At 39.8% G+C, this 22,543-nt stretch overlaps 3 protein-coding genes and 1 long non-coding RNA gene across 7 annotated transcripts; 2 read left to right on the top strand and 2 right to left on the bottom strand.

The window, feature by feature from the left end:
• Positions 1–3,025: 3,025 nt before the first annotated feature.
• LOC135615177 (uncharacterized) lies at positions 3,026–10,415 on the bottom strand. 4 transcript variants are annotated; one of them, XR_010487888.1, is made up of 7 exons: positions 10,008–10,415; positions 9,559–9,753; positions 8,919–9,086; positions 7,561–7,773; positions 7,202–7,334; positions 5,249–5,443; positions 3,026–4,664 (listed from the first exon to the last, which is right to left on the bottom strand). It is a non-coding gene; the product is annotated as an uncharacterized LOC135615177 (long non-coding RNA). The 4 variants fall into 4 exon arrangements; XR_010487887.1 differs by having other exon boundaries at positions 7,197–7,334; positions 7,561–7,725; XR_010487886.1 differs by having other exon boundaries at positions 7,561–7,725.
• A 1,047-nt stretch (positions 10,416–11,462) lies between these two features.
• LOC103977183 (serine/threonine-protein kinase SAPK2) lies at positions 11,463–14,769 on the top strand. Its single transcript, XM_009392632.3, has 9 exons — positions 11,463–11,803; positions 12,412–12,486; positions 12,613–12,714; positions 12,813–12,866; positions 12,952–13,044; positions 13,116–13,208; positions 13,287–13,391; positions 13,640–13,738; positions 14,339–14,769. The coding sequence occupies exons 1-9, from the start codon at positions 11,684–11,686 to the stop codon at positions 14,615–14,617; spliced, it is 1,020 nt and encodes a 339-aa protein (XP_009390907.2). The 5' UTR covers positions 11,463–11,683; the 3' UTR covers positions 14,618–14,769.
• Positions 14,770–15,537: 768 nt separating this feature from the next.
• Positions 15,538–18,405, top strand: LOC135615153 (small ribosomal subunit protein eS6-like). Its single transcript, XM_065113282.1, has 6 exons — positions 15,538–15,676; positions 15,779–15,843; positions 16,772–16,829; positions 16,935–17,043; positions 17,124–17,396; positions 18,008–18,405. Exons 1-6 carry the CDS (start codon positions 15,671–15,673, stop codon positions 18,244–18,246), a joined length of 750 nt encoding a protein of 249 aa, XP_064969354.1. The 5' UTR covers positions 15,538–15,670; the 3' UTR covers positions 18,247–18,405.
• An 867-nt stretch (positions 18,406–19,272) lies between these two features.
• On the bottom strand, positions 19,273–21,773 carry LOC135615147 (ras-related protein Rab11D-like). Its single transcript, XM_065113268.1, has 2 exons — positions 21,391–21,773; positions 19,273–19,832 (listed from the first exon to the last, which is right to left on the bottom strand). Exons 1-2 carry the CDS (start codon positions 21,606–21,608, stop codon positions 19,391–19,393), a joined length of 660 nt encoding a protein of 219 aa, XP_064969340.1. The 5' UTR covers positions 21,609–21,773; the 3' UTR covers positions 19,273–19,390.
• Positions 21,774–22,543: the final 770 nt, after the last annotated feature.

Raw genomic sequence — 22,543 nt, 5'->3', positions numbered from 1 at the left:
AACTTGGTGTGGAGAGAACCTTCTCTTGCAGAAGAGTTTCATTGACCTCATTCGCATGAATGATGATTTGAAGTTACATTGTCTTATTCATTTAATCGAAGATATTATTGTGGGAATATGTACATTTACCGAAACCTAAAGTTGGCTATTGTGTGTGTGTGATAAGCAGTCCACTATAACATGGACTGCATATTGCTGATATAGGAAGTATGTTTTAGACAGTAGACATGAGTGATACTAATAAATAAGAATATATGTGCATAACACATTCTCAGAAAATATTAGTGTTAAATGGTATTTGAGGGCATAGTGGTCATTCCATATGAGAACTCTCTCGTCCGGCCCTCAAATAGTCCTCCCGCCCGTCTTTCACTCGGCCAGCCATCCCTCTTCTCCTCCAACCTCCTTCTCGCCACCGTTCGTGACGGAGAGCCTAATACGCTTCTCGCCCCGCCATCAACGACCGCCGATCGCCGTCGCCCGGTGCTGCTCACCTCCTGTTTGCTATCAGGTACACTCATCTCCCCCTCCCCTTCTCTCTTTCTCCTCCGTAACCTTTTCCCTTCCTCTTCCTCCTATTCTCTTTATGATCATCATGTCTTCCTTCTTTCTGTTGGAGTTTGGGTTGTTCGACATGATCTTGTTTCGAATCTAGCACTTCTTGAACGCCGATGCGACATTTGATCGGCGGAGTGGGGGGGTTTCTCCCGGTTCTTGGATGATTCGTTCTTGCTACTGCTTTCCTTTCGGATTGCGGTTGGCGCATCGATTTCCGACGCTCGGAAGTTCCTGCGCGGATTATGCGGTCCGGGATGCCCCGCACCGGCAATTCATCTTTCCGCAACCCTTTCGATGATGTCCTTCATGCGGATGAACACGGATGCATTGCATCAGTCGTCGATTGAGTTCGATCGGGAGGGGGGTTTCTCCCGATTCTTGGATGATTCGTTCTTGCTTCTGCTTTCCTTTCGGATTGCGGTTGGCGCATCGATTTCCGACGTTCGGCAGTTCCTGCGCGGATGATGCGGTCCGGGATGCCCCGCACCGGCAATTCATCTTTCCACAGCCCTTTCGATGATGTCCTTCATGTGGACGAACATGGATGCATTGCATCGGTCATCGATTGAGTTCGATCGGGAGGGGGGTTTCTCCCGATTCTTGGATGATTCGTTCTTGCTACTGCTTTCCTTTCGGATTGTGCGTGGCGCATCGATTTCCGATGCTCGGCTGTTCTTGCGCGGCTGATGCGGTCCGGGATGCCCGGCACCGGCAGGCCATCTTTCTGCAACCCTTTTGATGATGTCCTTCATGTCGATGAATGAACATGGATGCATTGCATCAGTCATCGATCGAGTTCGATCGCTAATTAGCCGACCACGAGTGGTTCAGAGAGGAGAGTAATAAAGTAGGGTTGAGATGGCAAGATGTCAGGCCTCACAAGCAATGGCAGTGTCGGCTCACAAGGCTGAGGCAATCTTTGAGACGAGAAGGTGATTGAAGCCATCTGTTTATGAATGGCTACGATTGTTTCTTGGAGTTCCCTACAAGAAAGAATGGCTATCATTGTTCTTCCCTTTGACCTCGAAGTTGCATGGTAAGACAAATTACAGTGATACAAGTAGTTCAGTCTCTATACATTTTGAGGCTCTGTACAGTGATATATGCGAAAATTAAAGCTGTCATTTGGAGAGTTTTTAAGGGCTTTATTCCATAGGGAATTGATAAAATTGAGTTTTAGAAAACCTGATTAGATAAGATAGGGGAGCCTCTATAAAACTAAATAAATGTGAATATTGTAAGATAAGATGATTTTATCATAGATTAAGGTATCATCCTATACCTAAATCACCCAGATGTAGAGTACCTAAGTCTTAAGAGTATTCAAGTTTAGAGATGGAGTTCAAGATTTCATAAGTATCTTGAAAGTTCGATATAGTATTTTTCATTTTCATTTAGGTTTCTTCTTCCTTTATGGTTTTAGATCTTCTACTAGTAGTATTTGTCACTGCTATTTGAGAGAGGATTATACTTGTAATCTTTCATTTCTTGACAATTAGTAGTTCAGTACTTTATATTTAATAGAGTCATGACATATACAACCATATTGAAATTCTTATTTGACCTCATGGGTGACTAGAGTTATATTTCCGTGAACATCATGATTTACTTTATTTATCGAACATTACTAGTGATATATATTTTCTAAAAGAATTTGAGATTACACCTACAAATAAACAAGAAGGGAATGAAATAAAGTAGGGCAAAATTAAGATAAACTCAATGCTCCCGCATCGTTGGAAGAGAGAATAACTTCACTCAAATCTAATAGGTAATATTTAAATTGATCGAAAATATATTTTTCTAATGTATGATCTTGATAAGCTTTTTATAACAACGTTTTTTTGTTTTTTTGATTAATCTAAAAAACTTAAGATGTTAGATAAGACATGCTAATCGATTTATATTCTTAGATAATACACATGGGAAAAGAAAGGGAGGAATAGGTAGGCAGGTAGGTAGCTAGTCTGGCTTTACTGTTGGCTGTGTATAGATAGATAGATGGAGGAATAGCTGGTGATGGTATTATCATGGCCATGTTAACCAATAACCTGTCGCTGAGATTCGATGAAGTTGTCATTGAACTTCACCGTGTCACTGCCACAGAAACATAGCAATTATGAGGCCTGCTTGTCCTAATCGTGTACAGTAGAACAAGAATAAAACCATGTGCAGTGGGCAGAGCAGGGTGGCCTACGGTGGGGATTCTTTACACAATGCCAAGTCCTCCTCTGTGCCCCTTTTTTTTTGTATCATTGAAACTTCTTGAACGGTTGAATTTTATTATTATTATTATTATTATTATTATTATTATTATTATTATTATTATTATTATTATTATTATTATTATTATTATTATTATTATTTCTCATAAGTTGATCGTGGCCCTCTATAGCTATTTGTGAATCCACAAATAGCCCTAAGTGAGCCATGTACTCTCTACAAGTCACAGAAACAAGAGAGCCGTGGTCTGTATAGTTGACACGGTAATATGAAGTCGATTCTTTAAGGTGTAAGACTATATGTGGCTTCTATTGATATATTTGCATATCACTTAGATCAAAAAGGTAGAAAATAGCATTTGGATCTATAGATACTAATCTTCTGCAACCTTGTGACAATAGAGTATAAAAGTTGCACACTTTCGTGTCTCTCCTACTCTCCAAACAATAGGATACTAAATAGGATCTCATTAGAGATTGATTACAGATTAACTGAAATATTAAGACTCCTCTGCAGACCCCACGATCAGCGCAGCCTGATGAGATCACCACAGTAACATTAACCTAAGATGAATTATTCAATCCGAAGTGCACTCATATGGTCTTGTTGTGACCCAAGTGATCGTTAACTCTCCACAAAACAAGACATTGACGTCAATTTTTTTGTGAGACTAACTATGGTTTCTCCGATGAATTTACCTCACTAGTAGAGTAATGACCAACGGTAATAGTTGGATTTCTAGACACTAATCTTCTCCAGCCGTATGATGATAGAGGATAAAATTGCTTTACGCACGAAAATCATCTCAAACAATATTAAAGTCCAATCCAACATAGATATTATTACTAAAAAAGCAGGAGAAAACATATTTTTGTTGGACTTTGTTTATTATTTGAGAGTCACATTATTTTATTGAATGTTCAAATGGGCTCGACAGTCCTGGAAGTATGATACCAAGGTCATCGAATAAGATATTATTTTTTATAATATTTTTACTATTTATAATATTCTTTTTTTAAAAAATTAATATTTATTTATTTTTTATAAAATAGACATAAATATTCTCCCTCTTCTTCTTCCTCTCCTCCTTAAAAAAAGGTTGAGAGGGTAATGAGTGAAATCGAAACATGAGTTGAGAGTATAATTTAGGGAACGACAATTGATGACAAGCGTGGGCCAAAGAGGGATCGACATTTCGACAAGAAAGGGCAACTATCAACTTGGGGTGGGGGTGGTGGTGGAGCGACAAATGACATAGACAACAAAGTGCATAGGTGATGATCACATAGATATAAGAAATGAAAGAAACAAGTATAAAATCAAGAACGGTAAATAGTAAAATTATTTTATTATTATTTTTTAATATGAATAGAGAATTGTCAATTATTTTAATTTTTTTAAAAATACTCTAAATAATAAGCTACATGTGGAAGTAGCAATCCTACCCCATCGTAAGTCACAGAAATTACGCCCCTGGTGCACAGTGAGAAGGGGTAACTTACCAATCCTACCCCATGTGGAAGTAGCAACACCAGCTTGGCTGTCAACAACCGGTGACAACGCCTGCAGTCCCAAACGAACTGAGCCACCACCACAGTCGGGGGGGGTGGAAGGCTCGGTTCACGGTCACCTATGCATGTTCCAAAAGTAGGAGAGGCCCAACCTATGTCACAGGTGTGAGTTTTGCAGACGCGAAATGAGGCCGTAGCAGCAGCAGCTGACCAACCGTCACTTTCTCTGGCGTGTGTGTTTAGATTGGATCGGACCCAAACTTCAGAACTTACGGAACTTAGCTGTCACTCCAGCCGTCCTGCTCCTTACACGTGCGCCTCTCTGACTGGTCCCCGGGTACCAAACGTCCGTGCATGATGGGAACCTACAGCCTCCATAATTCACGTGTTAGGAAGCTTTAAAAAAGAAAATTAGCTGTACCCGTAAACAGTTAACATTTTATTTGTTATTCTTCGATTACAACACATTCATCCACACACCCCCACCTCTAGACCAATTAGAGTGTGATGTCCTAAATCAAACAAGAAACCGCAAGCACTGAGCCAAGTGTTGACGCTAAACGCAACGTACTCCATTGGATGTTGCAGGAACATTTCTTCGGATGACAACACAGTCCTCATAAACGTAAGAAGTATCCTCTCACTTTTAATATGAAATTAAAGTGTGATATTACAAATCTTCTGCAATATAATCTTAGAATCAAATCATACCTGGATGCATGCGAAACTCAACTCAAAACAATGATAACTCTACACTTTTTACATACCTTCTGATCAAAACATAAGACTCATCTACGGATAATATTTCTCTTACTCAAAATCTTCTCTTACTCAAAACCTAAAAAGGTATTTTAACATTAGCCACTACCTTTTCTTGTATATTTTTGTCGATTGTTTAATGTAATGGAAAGAAATTAGTTGAAAAAGAAAATCTGATTGCAAGTTTTCCTTCTTACCTTCGTTATCATTGTCTGAATTCTGTCGCATGCCGATTAGTGTCGGCAAAGGCAGAGCCAGATCGGTGGGGGATATCAGCGAATGCTTCCCGTCCGATCACAAACGACACCAAGGGGACGCCGGCTGAAGCAATATCGACCGTTCTTGCAGTGGACGACGACAAGGACGGCCTTGATCAACCATGGAGCCTCCAGCTTCCTTCGACAGAACCAGATTTTTTGTATGGTTAATATGTAGCTATCAACCAGAATTAATTGGTCAGACGCAGACTTCAGATGGCACGGGATGATGTTAAAACAATGATAATAATTGTAATATTATTTCCGCAATTACTCTAATGATATCGTGGCTAACTTAAATGTGTAGATCAACTATGATTTGCAAGTAAAAGCCATGAAGATAATTAAGAATATGAAGAAATAATGAGATTTTATATGGTCACCTCGTCAAATGTCAAACCATGAGATGGACACGGTTTGCAGTGGATGAAGGACAAACGAGGAGATAGATCTTGAGACACTCCACTTTCTCTGGACCAGTCCCCGAGTTGGAAACCTTTATTTTCCGGATTAAATACGATGCTCCCTTACAAACTTTGCTGAGTAAAGTGTCAGCATTGGAGTGTAAGATAATCAAATTAGGCTGCTGGGTCCATGTTCTTTTTCCACACTTTAGGTGATCTATCACCAGATAAAGCCAGCAACCCAATAATCGACAGGCAAAGCACGACCAGGAACCGAGTGAAATTAGGAAAGAGACGAAAAAGGAGGAGAATCCTAGGAGCTCACCTCATCTCTCTCTCTCTCTCTCTCTCTCTCTCGCTCTCGCTCTCGCTCTCTCTAGAGCATGTGAACGAGAGTTAATTCCCATGGATATAAGAGATCGAAGAAAGTTGCCGACGCTAAGAGAGAAGCAAATCATGGGGAGATCAGAGATAGAGGAGAGGTGCAGGAGGCACCCAGAGCATAGGCAGTCCAAAGGGGTGTGCCCCTTCTGCCTCAGGGATCGGCTGTCTCAACTCGCAGCCTCGTCCTCTGCCTCCACTCTGGCTTCTTCTGCTACCTCCTCTTCTCCAGACCCCAACCTCTCTTCTGCGGCTTCCTCCCCTCCCAATCAATTCCCCACCGCAAGGCTCCTCAAGCACAGGCCGCTGAAGAAGAGCCGGTCGCTGGCCTTCATGATCGGAAGACCAGGAGATGAGAACAACGGGAAGAAGAGAGAGGTTGGAAAGGAGAAGGAGAAGAAGAGGAGAAAGGAAGGGAGCTTCTGGTCGAAGCTGCTGATCGGATCTGACAGGAGGAAAGAGGTGGATGATAAGATATTACATTCTAGGACCATGAAAGATAAAGACTGCTACTAAGTGGGCGAGGTTCTGATCTATGTTTCCTTCCCGTTCATTTTCCAACTGTGCGATTCAATGAGAAGATAAAGGGAAAAAAAAAAGAATGGTGTCGGAATAAGGTCCTGGTTCAAAGATTCTATGTTTTCTGTTTCCTTGTTAGTATTACGGCCCCCCCTTTTTTTTATTGCATAGACAGTTCGTTCCCTAAAAGAGAGTTTGTGTTTAATGTGTTTGAGAAAGGTATATGAGAGATCGGTTGAGATCTTGTAAATAACCTGCTTTTGATCTAGACACTATAATCGAAGTTTCAATTGAGATCAGAGATGTTTTTTATTATGCTTGTTATGGATTTTTTCTTTGTGGACAAGATACATGTATATGTTCTTCCTGTCAAAAAGGAAGGTAAAGTTGAACCGAACAGGTAATCCTCATCGCCTTCCAGGCAGGTCAACGTAATTTAAGAAACCGGATTGAGAAGTCATAACATGGGAAAAAAAGATAAAGTAGGTACTGGAACGCATAGTTTAACCCACTACTCTTCTTGCAAACCCAAATTGGCAATTGTATTTGATGATGTTAAAATAGGGAGAAGATAGAGAGGTTACCCAACTTGAAGGCCTGAGATATATGCAGGACGGAGAGCAGAGAATGGAACAAAACTATAGCTTCGTCCACGTGTTTATCGCATCCAGTCGATTGCTGAAGTTCAATAAATTTATCGATCTACAGTACACCATCAGATACTGCAAAATAGCACACCAAAAATGTCAGGACGGGGGCTATCTGTATTGTTTGATCGTGGATATACAACAAATTTAAGAACATAAAACTTAGTTCTTCACAGCAACAGAAACAGATGAATAGATTCGCATGTCGTACCTTGGTGAAATTAGGCTGGACTATAAAAGTGAAATGGACATAGGCCAATTCATCAATCTTTATTTAACAGTACAGCGTGTCGATACTCACCCTGTCAGGCTCTGACAATTCCTTTAGGTATTTTGAGGTAACTGTGATATTGCCGCTGGCACTTGGGAAAACTTTCTTCTCATTGACGATGATCGAGCAAGGAGACCAGGTCTGTTGATATGATGTTATCAGTAAACGTTTTGGTGATCACTGCCTGCTCCATTTCTGGTATTGTCGAAACCAACGTCACCAGGTTGACACTACTAATCATAACTGAGGAGCACAACATATGTATGTAGTAGTATTTAAGAAACATGAGGATAACAAGAAGAATAATCAACCAATGGAAAAAGCACATGCACAGCCACCACCAATAAATCAAGCCCCTTTGCCATAAGTGCCTCATTAGATCAAACACAAGACAGGATGTACAGCATATATAAAATCATACCATACGAGCCACTACAATGCGCAGAGTGAAAGTAGCTAACTTCCAAGTAAAAGAATCAACTCAGATGTCATTGAGCAATGAATTATTATATAATCCTGATCTCATGATAGGATCACTCGGAAATCATTGGCATATCTCTTTGGCTTTACCATCCCAACCGCAATGGGTTGACATGTTATTACCACAATCGAATTATTGTGGATTGAGCATAAAGATTCCAAGACACGACAATCACGAACAATCAACATAGAACACAATGAACCGCACACGAGAGGATGAAGATAAATGCGAACACAGGAATCATCAAAAGAACAAGATGAGAATATGCATGGAGGAATATAGTATGGTTCAATTGGTTCAACGACCTTGCAATACTACCTTATAACGTGAGACACATCGAAGTAGCCAATCGAGTTACCTCCTATCACATGAATATCTCAGAACAAGATAAATGTATGCTAGGTGGAAACAAGGGTAGTAGATGGCCTCGCTAAATATCTTGAGAGACATCGCTGTGGCCAGTAGTTATTCTTTTAACACACGAAAACTGAAACAACGTTCATACCGAACTAAACGAGAAAGCCATAAGCCGTCACTGCAGAACAGGCAAATTTCAGACACCCCCAAAACCTAGAAGAGAGCTTCTGGAATCCACAAGAAAAAAATATCTGCAACTAAAAAATGGGCCCGTTCACAGGAAAAAACCACATAAATGTGTACCGTGTTTAACAGTACAAATCACTTGACAGGTCATTGCAACGTAAAAAATGGTCTCCAGCTAACAAATCAGTTATAGAGCATCATTCACAAATTCAAATTCATAATGGTAGTAGAATTATTGATGCAAAAGAAACCACAAAAAAGAGATTCGATGGGAGAGATGGAGCACTCAAAGATGATAGGGAACCACATAGAAAAGACAATCTGAATCTAAGAGACACTGAAGAGATTGAAGAAAGAAATCTACCTACTGTTTGTTTCACGTTTGGTTGGTTATTTAATCTCATTTCCTCCATCCTCCCATTGAAAACACATCCACCACAATGAATTGGATTCTTCCAGTGCTGGCACGATGAAACATAACTTAGCATTCCTCTCTTAGGGTATCCAGCCCTGCAATTGCTCCGTAAAATGCCTAACGGGATCGGACAGAAAATGAGTAAGATAGCCATCATGAGTTCATACAACTAACAACTTCTAGATCTCAAACACAAACACAAACAAGAGATTAGTCACAGGATCAGCATATGCTAGATTGAAAAATATAAAACTTCAAGTCTTAGAAATAAGAAGTCAATCAGAGCTTAACGGTATCATATAAATACACATCTATATTCAACTAAACTACTTTGTTGACATCACAAAGCATCAAATATCAACATTACATATATATCAAACAGAATTGTTAGTTGATTACATTGCATCTTTGCCTCCCTTTAATTAACAACTTCTAGATCTCAAACGCAAACACAAACAAGAGATTAGTCACACGATAAGCATATACTAGATTGAAAAAGACTAGCATAGTGATCTACGCAGTGGTAACTAGCAAAATCAAGAAACAGAACATTGATGATCCAACATACGACAATAAAAACACTTGGCACCTTAAAGATGTGCTTCTCCTGAATGATCAACGGATCTGACAGCAGAGTGATGTAACACCTTAAAGTTGTGCCACAGCCTCAACGTGATTGGATGCTTAGGCGGTCATCTTGAGCATCATCTTATTGCAAGGTTCACAAGCGACTGCCAGATCGACATCCCAATGTCCCCAAGATTCAGCATGGCCTTATCTCGCCCTGAAATCCTCCATCAAATATCAAGAAATCAGAAAAATCTAGTTAACATCCCAATGTCCCCAAGAATAAGCATGGTCTTATCTAGCCCGAGGTCCTACATCAAATATCAAGAAATCATAAAAATCTAGGTAACAAAGTAAGATCAAGCAATTCTATCCTGCGATCTGATGACAAAATAAGGCGATCGCGATCATGATTGGATCAGCCACGAACACGACGCCTCGGATGGGCTAGGAGATCGAACGAGTAAGTACCTGGACGGATCTGTAGGCGGCGTAGCTATTGCCGAAGCCGATCTTGAACACGGCCGGGTAGGCGTCGGTCGTGGCACTTCATGACATTGTAAACCTCGAACCAGCGCCGAGGCAGAGGATGCCAAGCTCGGTCTGGATCTTGGCTCAGTAGCCATGGATCCGGCGACGCCGACCCATTACCGAACTCTGATCCTTCTGCTTCATGAAGGAGACGATTCGAGGGGCGGATGGTGCCGACGACGTTCTCGTAGGCGACCGATAGGAGGTCGCGCTCCTCCATGGTTCCCCGTCACCTTCTCCATCGACTCCAACGTCTCCTCGGACACGCTCTCCTCCGTCGTCCCCACCATCACCGTAATCTGCTCGGTCGCCTCCTCCTCCGCCGACCAACGAACTCAAGAAGAGACCAGATTTGAAATAAGAGGCAGGAGGACAAGAAAAGGAGCGGGAAAAGCGGCTTTTAAAGAAGAAGAAAAAGTTTCGTTGGGGATTATCTCCAAATGTAATTCCAAAAGAAACCCTCCAATAGCCATGTTCGCGGTGCATCCCATTGATGTATCCAATATGAGCGGTCCGATCATAACAGGTCGAGAGAATAATCGGAGAGGATCCGAAAGCTCAAGCACCTCTCTTTGAGATTTATTATTTGTTTATCCTATTAAATAATATATAATTTAAATATAATAGGATCAATTATATAGATTTCTTACCGAGATATGTAAAAAGTTATGTATTTAGATGATATAGAAAAAAATTAAAATGATGAATGAGAGAAAAAAGAAAAGTAAATCTTTGTAAGCAGAGGAGGTTTTGTAGGGTTATACGCATAAGTTAATTATAAAAAATTATAAGATTAAAAGGATAAATAAAACAAATCAGATGGATGTGTATGCATGCTTTTCCATTCAATGTATCGGAATCCAATTGTTGAGGTGATTGGTAACGCTACAGTATTCGAAATGTAATAATGAGAAGCTATAATTGCTTGGGATAACAACTAGACGTGCTATGGCTTTTTATCTTGTCGGGGTTTGGGGTCGCAGCGAGATATGGCAAAACCACATCTTGTCGCTGTTCTCCGGTGCATTGGACCCAAATGGCTTATATATATATATATATATATATATATATATATATATATATATATATATATATATATATATATATATATATATATATATATATCAGAGAATTTTTTTTTTACGAGACTTATATTATATATATATATAAATACATGAGTATAATAATACAACCGTAACTCATGTGGGACCCATCGTTTTCCCATCACGAAGCAGGTACGCAAACAGGGTCGGATGGGACCGTCGGATAAGTCTTTACGCGGACACAGACAAAGTATTTTTTACGTTTTATGTTTTATGTTTTATGTTTTATGTTTTTGTTTTTGATTTGCGAAGTGGGGGAGCAATTGGAGTCGGGCAAGCTGTAGTGCGGAGACAAGTCCACCGTAACACGGCGCTCAGCATGCAGCAGCAGCGACGAATATTTTAACAGTCGCCGCAGCTCCACTTCCCATGCGCAGTGCCACCGAAGTGTTCCTCTCTCGAACCCCACTCTTCCCGGTCGCCGCTCATCTCGTCCCCTTCTTCCTCCGTATCCCTCCGCTCTGGTAGAAGAGCAGGCGAAGGCAACGAGTAGCTTTGTTGTCTGTCAGAAGGATGGAGCGGTATGAGGTGCTGAGAGACCTTGGTTCTGGTAACTTCGGAGTGGCCAAGCTGGTTAGAGACGTGCTCACCAATGAGCTCTTTGCTGTGAAGTTCCTTGAGAGGGGGCACAAGGTTTCTCTGATTGTGTAGTTCTTGGATTCTTCTTCAAAATTGCATTTAGGCGACTTCTTAGTTCTATTTGGTGCATAATTTTTAGGCAATTCATCTCCAGTTTCTTCCTGATTCTTATTGTTCGGCTGTTTTCATTGTGAATAGAAATGGAATGATCGTGCCTCATCTACTGGCTCGAGCTTTTAGATGGATTGACAGCGTATTGATCAGAAGTGTTAAAGAATATAAATGAACAGATCCCATCTCATCTACCGGCTTAAGCTTTTTTTCGATGGATTGACTGCAATCAATAGAATTAACATATTGTAGGACATGTTCTATGCAATATAAAATACAATTTCAGCTATAATTTTTTGTGGTTTGATTAGTTCATTTTTTTCTTTTATGAGAGACATCTGAAAAATCCAATTTGAAAACCCAGGTTGGTGATAGTCTTATGTCATCTATGTTGAATTTGGGCAGTTTGTTCTTACTTGGATTGCCTACATATTAGCTGATTTTGTTCTAGATTTAGATTCTCACTGGTTTCTAATTTCTCATCAGTTCCTTTTGATGCTGAGCTTTTCCTCTTTCATATATGTGCCTTCCGCATGCTTGTTTAATGACAGATTGATGAGCATGTTCAGAGGGAGATCATGAATCACAGATCACTGAAGCATCCAAATATAATTCGATTCAAAGAGGTACCCATTGTCGTGTTCTTATTAGTCTTTTATCTTTTGACATGCTAAGATTTCTTATCAACCAAAAACTTAACAATGGCTATGTCTTTGCTTATATGGCCAAAATTAACCAGAATTGACTCTCAGGTCTTGTTAACGCCAACACATCTAGCCATTGTTATGGAATATGCAGCTGGTGGTGAACTTTTCGAGAAGATATGCAATGCAGGGAAATTCACCGAAGATGAGGTAGAAATTGCTGAATCGGCCATTTTGTTGATCGAATTGTTCGTACGTAAATGTTAGTGTCTAATCGGTTAATTTGGTGGTCTCATGAAATTTGCCAGGCTAGATTTTTCTTTCAACAACTGATCTCTGGAGTCAGCTATTGCCATTCCATGGTGCAGATTGGTGTTTGTCCTACAGTGATTTTTTACTTCAAACAACTTGTACATCACGATAATGTCCTTGTTCTTCGCACTGCAGCAAATATGTCACCGTGATCTTAAACTAGAGAACACTCTCCTGGATGATAGCAGCGCACCTCGTCTTAAAATTTGTGATTTTGGTTACTCCAAGGTACCTACCTACTTTTCACATGCCAATTTTTTTCAATGAAAAGCATAACTAGGTTCTTTCGGATCCTGTAGTCCTCTCTCTTGCATTCTCAACCAAAATCAACAGTTGGAACACCAGCTTACATTGCCCCAGAGATTCTATCCAAACGGGAATACGATGGAAAAGTAAGTTCATTTTTTTTTCCTTTTACATTGTTTTGAGATTCATTGCTGCTAATGATGAAGTCGTTGGCGAAACCCCAGATTGCAGATGTTTGGTCATGTGGAGTGACTTTGTATGTGATGCTGGTTGGAGCTTATCCCTTTGGGGATCCAAGTGATCCAAAGAACTTCAGGAAGACAATTGTGGTGAGTACTCATTGACAGATGTTTAAAAAGCTGCTGATCTTGTCTAGTTGCATCGGTATTTAGGTATGACCCAGATATTGGACCAGATTTTTTTTTCTTTGGACTAATTGGCCATAATTATCAATGGATTTGTTTTACCTGGTTATAAGGTTTTGATCTCTATGTGTTCTTATGGTTCATTCTTGCCATTTAAGTCGTTTCAGTTATCTGTGTAAGTGTTTGCTCAAGCCAAATCTTTTGTTGGTCAGAGGATTCTCACTGTCCAGTACACGATACCGGACCATGTGCAAGTTTCCATGGAATGCAGGCATCTTTTATCCCGGATATTCGTACCAAATCCTGAAGAGGTAACACTCAAACTGCTGTGTTGGCCTATTATTTTTGTTACAGAAATCAATGGATTAGTGAAGATTGACAAAATAATATGATTATAGATGTTGACTCATGATTAACTACTACGTTGACAACAAGAAACCATAAATGTCCCAACTCTTTGGGGACAGCTATATTGTTCTTTTTTCACCTTTGAGTTTGGTAAAAAGCAATATTCTTAATTAAATTTTAAGCATGACAAAGCCATCATAAGCTATGCCATCAAATTAGTGGACCAGATTTTTTGTTTGGAGTGCGTGCAATGCGTGAAATAATGGTGGTGGATGAAAGCCCACTTATTTGCACAGGTGAAATGTAAATCAGAGATACAAATTTACTCACTATAATACAATGTAAAGAATAATAATAATAATAATTGCTATTGAAAAATGAAAAGAAAATTTCAATTAGAGAAATAAGAGATAAAAGAAGCGAGAAGAAAACATAGTAGTTTTTTTTCCCCCTTTTTGTAACTGAGCTAAAGAAGCACATTAGGTGTAATATATATCGGGAAACTGAGACAGCCACTAAAATGTCACATTAGATTTGCTTATACATATTTTGGTTTCTTGTAGAGGATAACTATTCCAGAGATAAAGAAGCACCCCTGGTTCATGAAGAATCTGCCGATTGAGCTTGCCGACGAACATCAAAAGGGTATGCAGAATGTTGACACGAACAATCGATTTCAAAGCATCGAAGAAATCATGGCCATAATTCAAGAGGCACGGAAGCCTGCCGCGGCTTCTCCTATACTTGGCCTCTTTGTTGGTGGTGGAAGTCTAGAGCTGGATGACATGGATGAAGATATGGATGATATTGAAACCAGTGGAGATTTTGTGTGTGCTATATGAGAGTGAGCGTGTATTTTATGTCCTTGGAGTAATATGTTGTGATGTATTTTTCGTGCTTGTATTGTAAAATCCTTGGTTTTTCTTTAAGAGACATAAGATCGAGATGACATTGTGTTAAAAAAACATCTATGTATTTGGGGCTTGTTTTTCAATCTCGATGATGGTAAAATATCCATAAAATTGATCTCAAATAGTTGAGATTTTATGGTTTTATTTTGATCGTGCAAGATTAAGTAAAGCTGGTTGACTACATATTGCTCTTGCCTCTTCTCTTATCTTGAGCAGTAATACTATGTAAGTCTCATAGTTTTAGTTCTTGTAAGATCGTCTTATATGCAGTATAATAAAATGAAAATAAATAATTATTTCTTAAAATGGGTGTAGAAAATAAAAAAGATTCAATGCATTGAAATTTACATGTTAATGACATGCCTCCTGAAGTCCCATTGGTAAAATTTATTTTCTTATTTATTTTTGTGTTAATAATTTTTATTCTTTGATAATTAATATTAAATGTAAAAAAGGTGGCTATGTAAATAAATATTTAAGGTTTAAAACTTTTCATGGAATAACTTTCTTGTAAAATTGTTTGGTATATTAACTTTCCTAAAATCATGTGCAAGTATTATAATAAAATAATTTTTATTCCCATTCATAAAAATAAAATTTTATAGCAATTTTATAAATAAAATGACCTATTTTTCATGGCAATCGGGTGCAGAGCGGTTTGGTTCGGTTCGATATGTAGCCGAGTCGGGTCTCGAATCAAATCGAGTAGACCGATTTGCGTCGGCCGGCGGTCGAACCAGTGGCCTGGGCACTACATGGAAATGATCAAACGGTAGAGGCCAATCGATCAAATGAAGATACGAACGGTCTGGATCCAAGGGAGCTCTACCTTCGAATGGCTCCCACCGTCACTATAAAAGGGGCTGTGAGCGCTCGAGAGAGCACACGGAGAAACCCTAACGGCGGAGTTGCTTCGAGAGAGCCTTCGGTTCTTCTCTCAGTCCCGCTTCGTGGAGGCAAGGAAGGCAGCCTCTTTCGTCCAGGATGAAGGTACGTCTCCAGACAGCTGATTCGTTTCCTATATGCTTAGTTTTGAGCTCATTTAGGAGGTTATGATCTGTTCAAACGTTGGTATCGTGCCATACTTTTCAGTTCAATATTGCGAATCCGACCACCGGGTGCCAGAAGAAGCTCGAGATCGATGACGACCAGAAGCTGTAAGATCTCGTAGAATTGGGAGTTATATGTTTTATGTTCCGCATCATTCTTGTACATCTGAATGTTCTACGAGTTCAATTTTTTTCTTGATAAGAATGGTTATTGTTCTTCATTTCATATGGTCAAAATTATTGTTTGAATGAGGTAATGATCTATATTACTGATTTATCGTACATAAACGACTGGTTAAGTAATTACTTGAGTGACTATAAAGAGAATGATATTTTCTTTGATTTGGGAACCTGATATGTTGGTAGTATTAAATGGATTCACTATTTGGTGCAGTATGTTATTATTGTCGAGCGTGGTTATTTCTTTGCATAGGATTGGAAGACTGATTGGGTCTTCAAATTCTTTTTAGGTTTAATTTAAAGGGTAGCATTGAGTTAGAAGCCATAGGTTGATCAGGGTCAGACACTTTTCTTGCTGTTTGTAATGTGATGAATGCATTTGATGTGATCTCATTCACAAATATTTTAGTTAATTGGTGGATTTTTGCAAGTTACTTGAAGACTTGAAGTATTATGGAGTGTGGGCCTTGATGCAATTATGAGGTTACTATGTTGTTGACCTAGGTGCCACTAATTTGCATGGTTGAAATAATCACCATGCAAGGCCACACCATCTCACGTTCTTCGACCTTGTAGTGGTAAAACTTTGTGCAATGTACTGCTTTTTCTATTATAGTGTGATTATGTGATAGTTGTATCATTATATTTTCACATTATCAATTGAACAATTACTCCCTCAGCTTCCTGAGCTAAGTAATATCTGGTTTTGTCTTTTGACATGTAACTGGTGTTGTTTGTTTTTTAGTTTGAGCTATGAAAGCATTTATAATTCTTCATGAGCTAAGATAATGTGGAGCGTAGGGGTAAATTCTGTTATAATGAACAAACGCTTACAGTGATATAATTTGTTGCACAGTCGAGCATTTTTTGACAAGAGGATCTCTCAGGAAGTCAGCGGGGATGCTCTTGGTGAGGTATGTTTTAGCTGCAAATTTTTTGGAAGTGTTTTGGGAAAGCTCAGTTTAATACCATTCTGAAGGTTACAAGAATAAAACTATTAGATATGTGCATTTTTTTAGGAATTCAAAGGCTATGTTTTCAAAATCATGGGAGGATGTGACAAACAGGGGTTTCCAATGAAGCAGGGAGTGCTAACTCCTGGACGGGTCCGCCTGCTGCTGCACAGAGGTAATAATATGTTAATTTGATTTTTACAACCACTTTGATTATTCCCTACATAGTTTCTTATTTTGATTGATTTGTCAAAGGTACACCTTGCTTCCGTGGGTATGGTAGACGTAATGGAGAGCGCAGGAGGAAGTCAGTTCGTGGTTGCATTGTTAGCCCTGATCTGTCGGTTTTGAACTTAGTTATTGTGAAGAAGGGTGAGAATGATCTTCCAGGATTGACTGACATTGAGAAGCCTAGAATGAGGGGACCTAAGAGGGCCTCCAAAATTCGCAAACTATTCAACCTTTCGAAGGAGGACGATGTTCGCAAGTATGTGAACACATACCGCCGAACTTTCACGACAAAATCAGGTGCAGTCGGATACTACCATACTTTGCTTGTAGATTTTATACTCTTATCATTGTTACATAGTCTTGGTCATCTCATGAGTCATTATGGTACTGATTTTGAGCTAGGTTAACCAGTATTTTTTTTATTAGCACATTATCTTGACTTTCTTCACAAAGCAAACTTTTCCCTAGATTTTGTCGGCAAGATAGATGTAATAATGCATCAGAACATTAGTTATATTTGTATTCTTTATTTTTTATCAGATTATTGGTCACCATAGAACATCAGTGCTTATTTTGATTTTGCTTGTTTATCTGTATTTCTTGCATTTGCAACCATCTTTGTTGGAGTTTTATCAAGGCTTTGTTTATCATACTAAGTCGCAGAAGATTGTCAACTTCAGGATTACATGTCTGTATGTAGTGCTTAGAAGGTGCCAGTTTGCAACTGTTTGTGTTTCTTTTCGATGTAGATCGTGTTAACATGAATATAAAAGACTCATGCATTTAGCCATCTGCAGTATTTTCTCATTGGGTTGCTGCAGGATGCATTCTTGGCCTACTAGTGTTACCCTCAATGAGATAGTTTGGAAGTGTCGAAGCTGAGATCAGGTTTTTTATACTCATTGCAGGCAAGAAGTGTAGCAAGGCACCCAAGATTCAGAGACTTGTGACTCCGCTGACCTTACAGAGGAAGCGTGCCAGGATTGCGGATAAGAAGAAGAGAATCGCAAAGGCCAAGTCAGAAGCTGCCGAGTACCAGAAGCTACTTGCGACCAGGCTCAAGGAGCAGAGGGAGCGCAGGAGCGAGAGCTTGGCCAAGAGGAGGTCCAAGCTTTCTGCTGCCTCGAAGCCATCGCTTGCAGCCTAGATTAAGTTTTTCTCGAGAGAAGTAGCTGAAGTTCAGTACCAGATTTTGTCTGGGACAACAAAGATTGATTGCTCTATTTTCTTCCTGGATCTTGCTTCTAAATTTTTGCTCGATGTTTTTTGCAATTTGGATATGGGATCTAAGATTTAATTTGCTATCTGTCAGCTTCCAATGCTTGGTTTGATAGAAGTGGCTTAATCGTGTAGAACTGCTCTTGTTTTGCTGGGAATTGAAAGATAAATGTAACAGTGCATTTGAAAGAAGGAAAAATGCTTTAAAACCATAATAAAAGAAAAATACACGACAACAATAACAACAACGATAATTTATTCTTTATGTTTTCGGATCGGTTTTAGTTTGGGAATCAGATTTGTCTGTTTCGAAAGGATGATTAGGTTTGGATTCAGATGAAGATGTGGGTTGCGTTGTCAGCGGAATTGTCAGTTTCGGAAGGACAATTAGGTTTGGTTTCAGATGAAGGACGATGTGTCCAAGAAGAAAGCAGGAATGGGTCTTAGCGTCCGACGGGGGGAGTCAATGAGGGAGGATGACTAGTTGCAAGATGTAGTTCATGACATAGACGATGGTGTTAGTGATGCCCAGAGGTCGGCCATGGCGACCTAAATTATGAGCTCCCCAGCAGTGAGTGCCTCCTTGGGCGAGCACTCCCCAGAGTCATTGTTGGGTTCCTTGGAAATGCCATAGGGGGCGGAGCGGACAGAGATCGACTCGGAAAGGCCTGACGACCGACGAAGAAGGAAGCTACAATCGCAACTCATGGGCAATTATGATGGTGATGACGGCCCAAGGATTTGGGCGACAAAGACACTTCGAAATGATGAAACCCTTTTTTTTTGTTTTGGTTTTGGTTTGTTCAAAATCTTTTTTTTTTTATTAACTCAGACAACTATCTTAATATTCTTCATCTCCATATTCATTTTATTTATAAAAAAAACATGCATTTGGATATTAATTTTGTATTATCAATTTATTAAGATTCAATCAATCTGATCCAACGAAATGAAATAACACAAACTGAATCAATTCTTACCAAATCCAGAATTCCGCTAAGATATTACCAATCAAGACATATAGCAATTACGGACAACAACTCTACACACAAACCACCACAAGGAAACAAAACTTAGGAAGTGTTACAGCATGTCTTGTTCTTGGGTATCTCCTGAGCCGGGCCAGGGACGATGATCTTCTTTCCTGGCTGCATAGGTGTGCCATTGTTGCTCTGAGGGTCGGATGTCAGGTTCTTCTTGTTGACGATGTTGAAGATCTCGGTCAGCACAGTTTGGAAGGCGTTCTCGACATTCGTCGCTTCGAGTGCCGAGGTTTCCAGAAAGAAGAGGTTCTCCTTCTGAGCGAATTCTCGGGCATCTTCCATGGTTACAGCTCTCTGGTCCTCGAGATCAGTCTTGTTGCCAACCAACATGATCACGATGTTCCTGTCGGCATGGCTCCGCAGCTCTTCCAGCCACCGAGGAATATGGTCAAAGCTTTGGCGCTTGGTGATATCGTAAACCAACAATGCGCCCACTGCCCCTCGGTAGTACGCACTGGTGACAGCTCTGTACCTATACTCATCAAAGACCAGTAGTAAAAACTCACCACATTTTGTAGACCATTAGTAAACTCACCACATCCCGTACTCAAAACCAAGATCATTGATATTATCAACTAAAATAAATCACCCTCCAAAGGATAACTTTAATCTTTACACATATAGCTTTTGTAGACATGGACATTCTGCTGCACAAGGTTGAGAAATTGCACAGGGAAAAAAATGTGGTTTGTTTCTTAATTACATAAATGACAGTAGGCACTTTTGCATGTCAAATTCAACAAAAATGATGTGATGATGACACTGATGAGAAATATCACTTTCTATTTGTCATTTTGGTGTATGTCAGCATGAATCTTCCTTTGTCAAATCATGATCCCATGGGCTTCTTATGGTGGAACAGGTATCAATAACAAACCATGATGATTGTTCATTATATGCTGCATTAGATTGAATACCTAATTCTTGAATTCAAACTACTTATATAAAGTACTTCTTAAAGGACCGATGTCCAACATACAAGACAGTCAGTCAAAGCTCCATTAGAAGAGTTCTAAGGAAGGAATCCTAGTAAGTTGAAGGGTCATCAAACCTCGTATTTTCTGGAAACAAAAAAAAAGTCGCTTAAATGGTGATCCTTTTTCCTACCCTAGAAAGTTCCAAAGTAGCTCGATCTGCACAATTGGAAACTAGCTCAATCTCTCTCAAATATTTTGTGGTCTCTCTCAAACTCCTCCAACTCCAAGGAGTTGATTAGATAATATGGACATCATCCCAATATAAGAAATATAGGCATACAAAGTTACAAATAGGGCTTAGAATTTACATGTGTATGGTTGTATATTTCAAACAACAAATTACCAACACTGTTGAAGTTTAACCCCAATCAATTTCATGACACCTTGCAGTAATAAAAGCATCAAACGACAAACAAGACTGAACAGGAAGAACAAGTTCACCTGCCCACATCCAAAGAGTAAACACAAACATCATAATGGAAGAAGACTTAAGCTACTAACACGAAAAACAAAATAATGAGAGCTAATAAATAAAGCAATCTGTAAACTACAACCTTCTCGCTGGCTCTGTCAGTTTTTCAGTATCTCTGCGTGCCACACAACACACTTGCCAAAAGCTTGAGAGTTTGTCTTTTAAGATAATATACTGAAATATGTAGCTTCTTTCCACATTATATCATGATTGCCATCTACTCTCCTTGTAGCGCGATCAACACTATAACTAATACACCAAATGAACTAATGTAAAGATGACCAATAACAATCGCAAAACCCTCACTCACTTCCACCACTTCCCGTAGCTTAACTCTCTAACTTGAATTCAGGGACCCTCGATCTACCGCTACATAAGCTTAAATTAATTACTTGCCTCGGACTCAGATCCACAAGAATCAAATAGCATTACGTGGTACTACATACACACGATCCTCAAAGCCGAAGTCTTTGAGCATGAAAACCCTAGGGACATAATCGATCAGACACCAGCAATGACATGTAGATCTAAGGAGGCAAGACCGATTGGGAATAAGAAGGGGTAGAGAGGGAAGGAAGTACCTCTCCTGGCCGGCAGTGTCCCAGATCTGGGCCTTGACGCTCTTGTGCTGGATGACGAGGGTCCTCGTCTGGAACTCCACCCCGATGGTGGCCTTGGAGTCGAGGTTGAACTCGTCACGCGCGAATCGCGCCAGGATCTGCGACTTCCCCACCGCCGAGTCCCCGATCAGCACCACCTTGAACACGTAGTCGATTTTCTCGCTGCCGCCGCCCGCCATTCCCCGAGCACCACCACCGCGCTCGAGGGCTTCCCCTGTTTCCACCGGCAGAGTAGAGCCGAACGTAACACCACGGAGCGACCCGATCACTTTCGCTGTAGCTTCCGTAGTCTGCAAGGCGTACTTCTTAAGGACTGTGTTACTGAGTCCCTTCACCGACTAATCTGCAAGGCGGACTTCTTACGGACAGTGTTGCGGAGTCCATTCACCGCCTGTGAGGGGTAAGTGGCTCAAAGAGTTTGTCATTGAGGAGTGCCTTCTTACCCGCAGAGATACCCGCATTGTTAATGGCCATGGTAGCGGCTTACTCGGTGGATCCCAGGGGGCCTCCATTAGCAGCATGGTTACAGTTTACGTCACAACTAAACAGTGCAATCTTATTTTATAAAATAATGCTCTCGTGACCACGGCAACAAGTAGTGGGAAACGGAGTCGGCTCGGCGCGTGTTACGGCCGCGGGCGACCGCATTGTGTAACGTGCGCGCCCGGGTGGGATTCCCTATATATATATATATATATATATATATATATATATACATAAACTATAATTCGAAAATCTGATTTCACTAATTTAATTTAAATATCGATAATATAAAAAATATACCTAAAGAATGAGACTTTTTTAAAAAATAATACAGAATCTAAAAAAGATCAATATGTGTTATCTAAATATATATATGTTATTTTTTTAATTTCCTCTATCATAAAGGAACAATTTATTATTGTACCAACCTCTAAATTTTATGACTTAAATTTTAATATTATCTATTTGAAAAATAAGCTTTGCATAGGCTTTTTACGTATGGATGCTTATGACTTAATTGCATACATTCAAAACTTTTATGAACATAATATGTACTGATTCAATAGAGAATCAATATAGATAGTACATCAGTATATCCCTTATTCCATATATCGATATGTTTGATACAACA

The sequence above is a fragment of the Musa acuminata genome, chromosome BXJ1-3, assembly GCF_036884655.1.
Source record: "Musa acuminata AAA Group cultivar baxijiao chromosome BXJ1-3, Cavendish_Baxijiao_AAA, whole genome shotgun sequence".
In the NCBI taxonomy this organism is placed as follows: domain Eukaryota; kingdom Viridiplantae; phylum Streptophyta; class Magnoliopsida; order Zingiberales; family Musaceae; genus Musa; species Musa acuminata.
The sequence above is the reverse complement of the archived record's forward strand: the minus strand, read 5'-3'. Positions and strand labels throughout refer to the sequence as shown.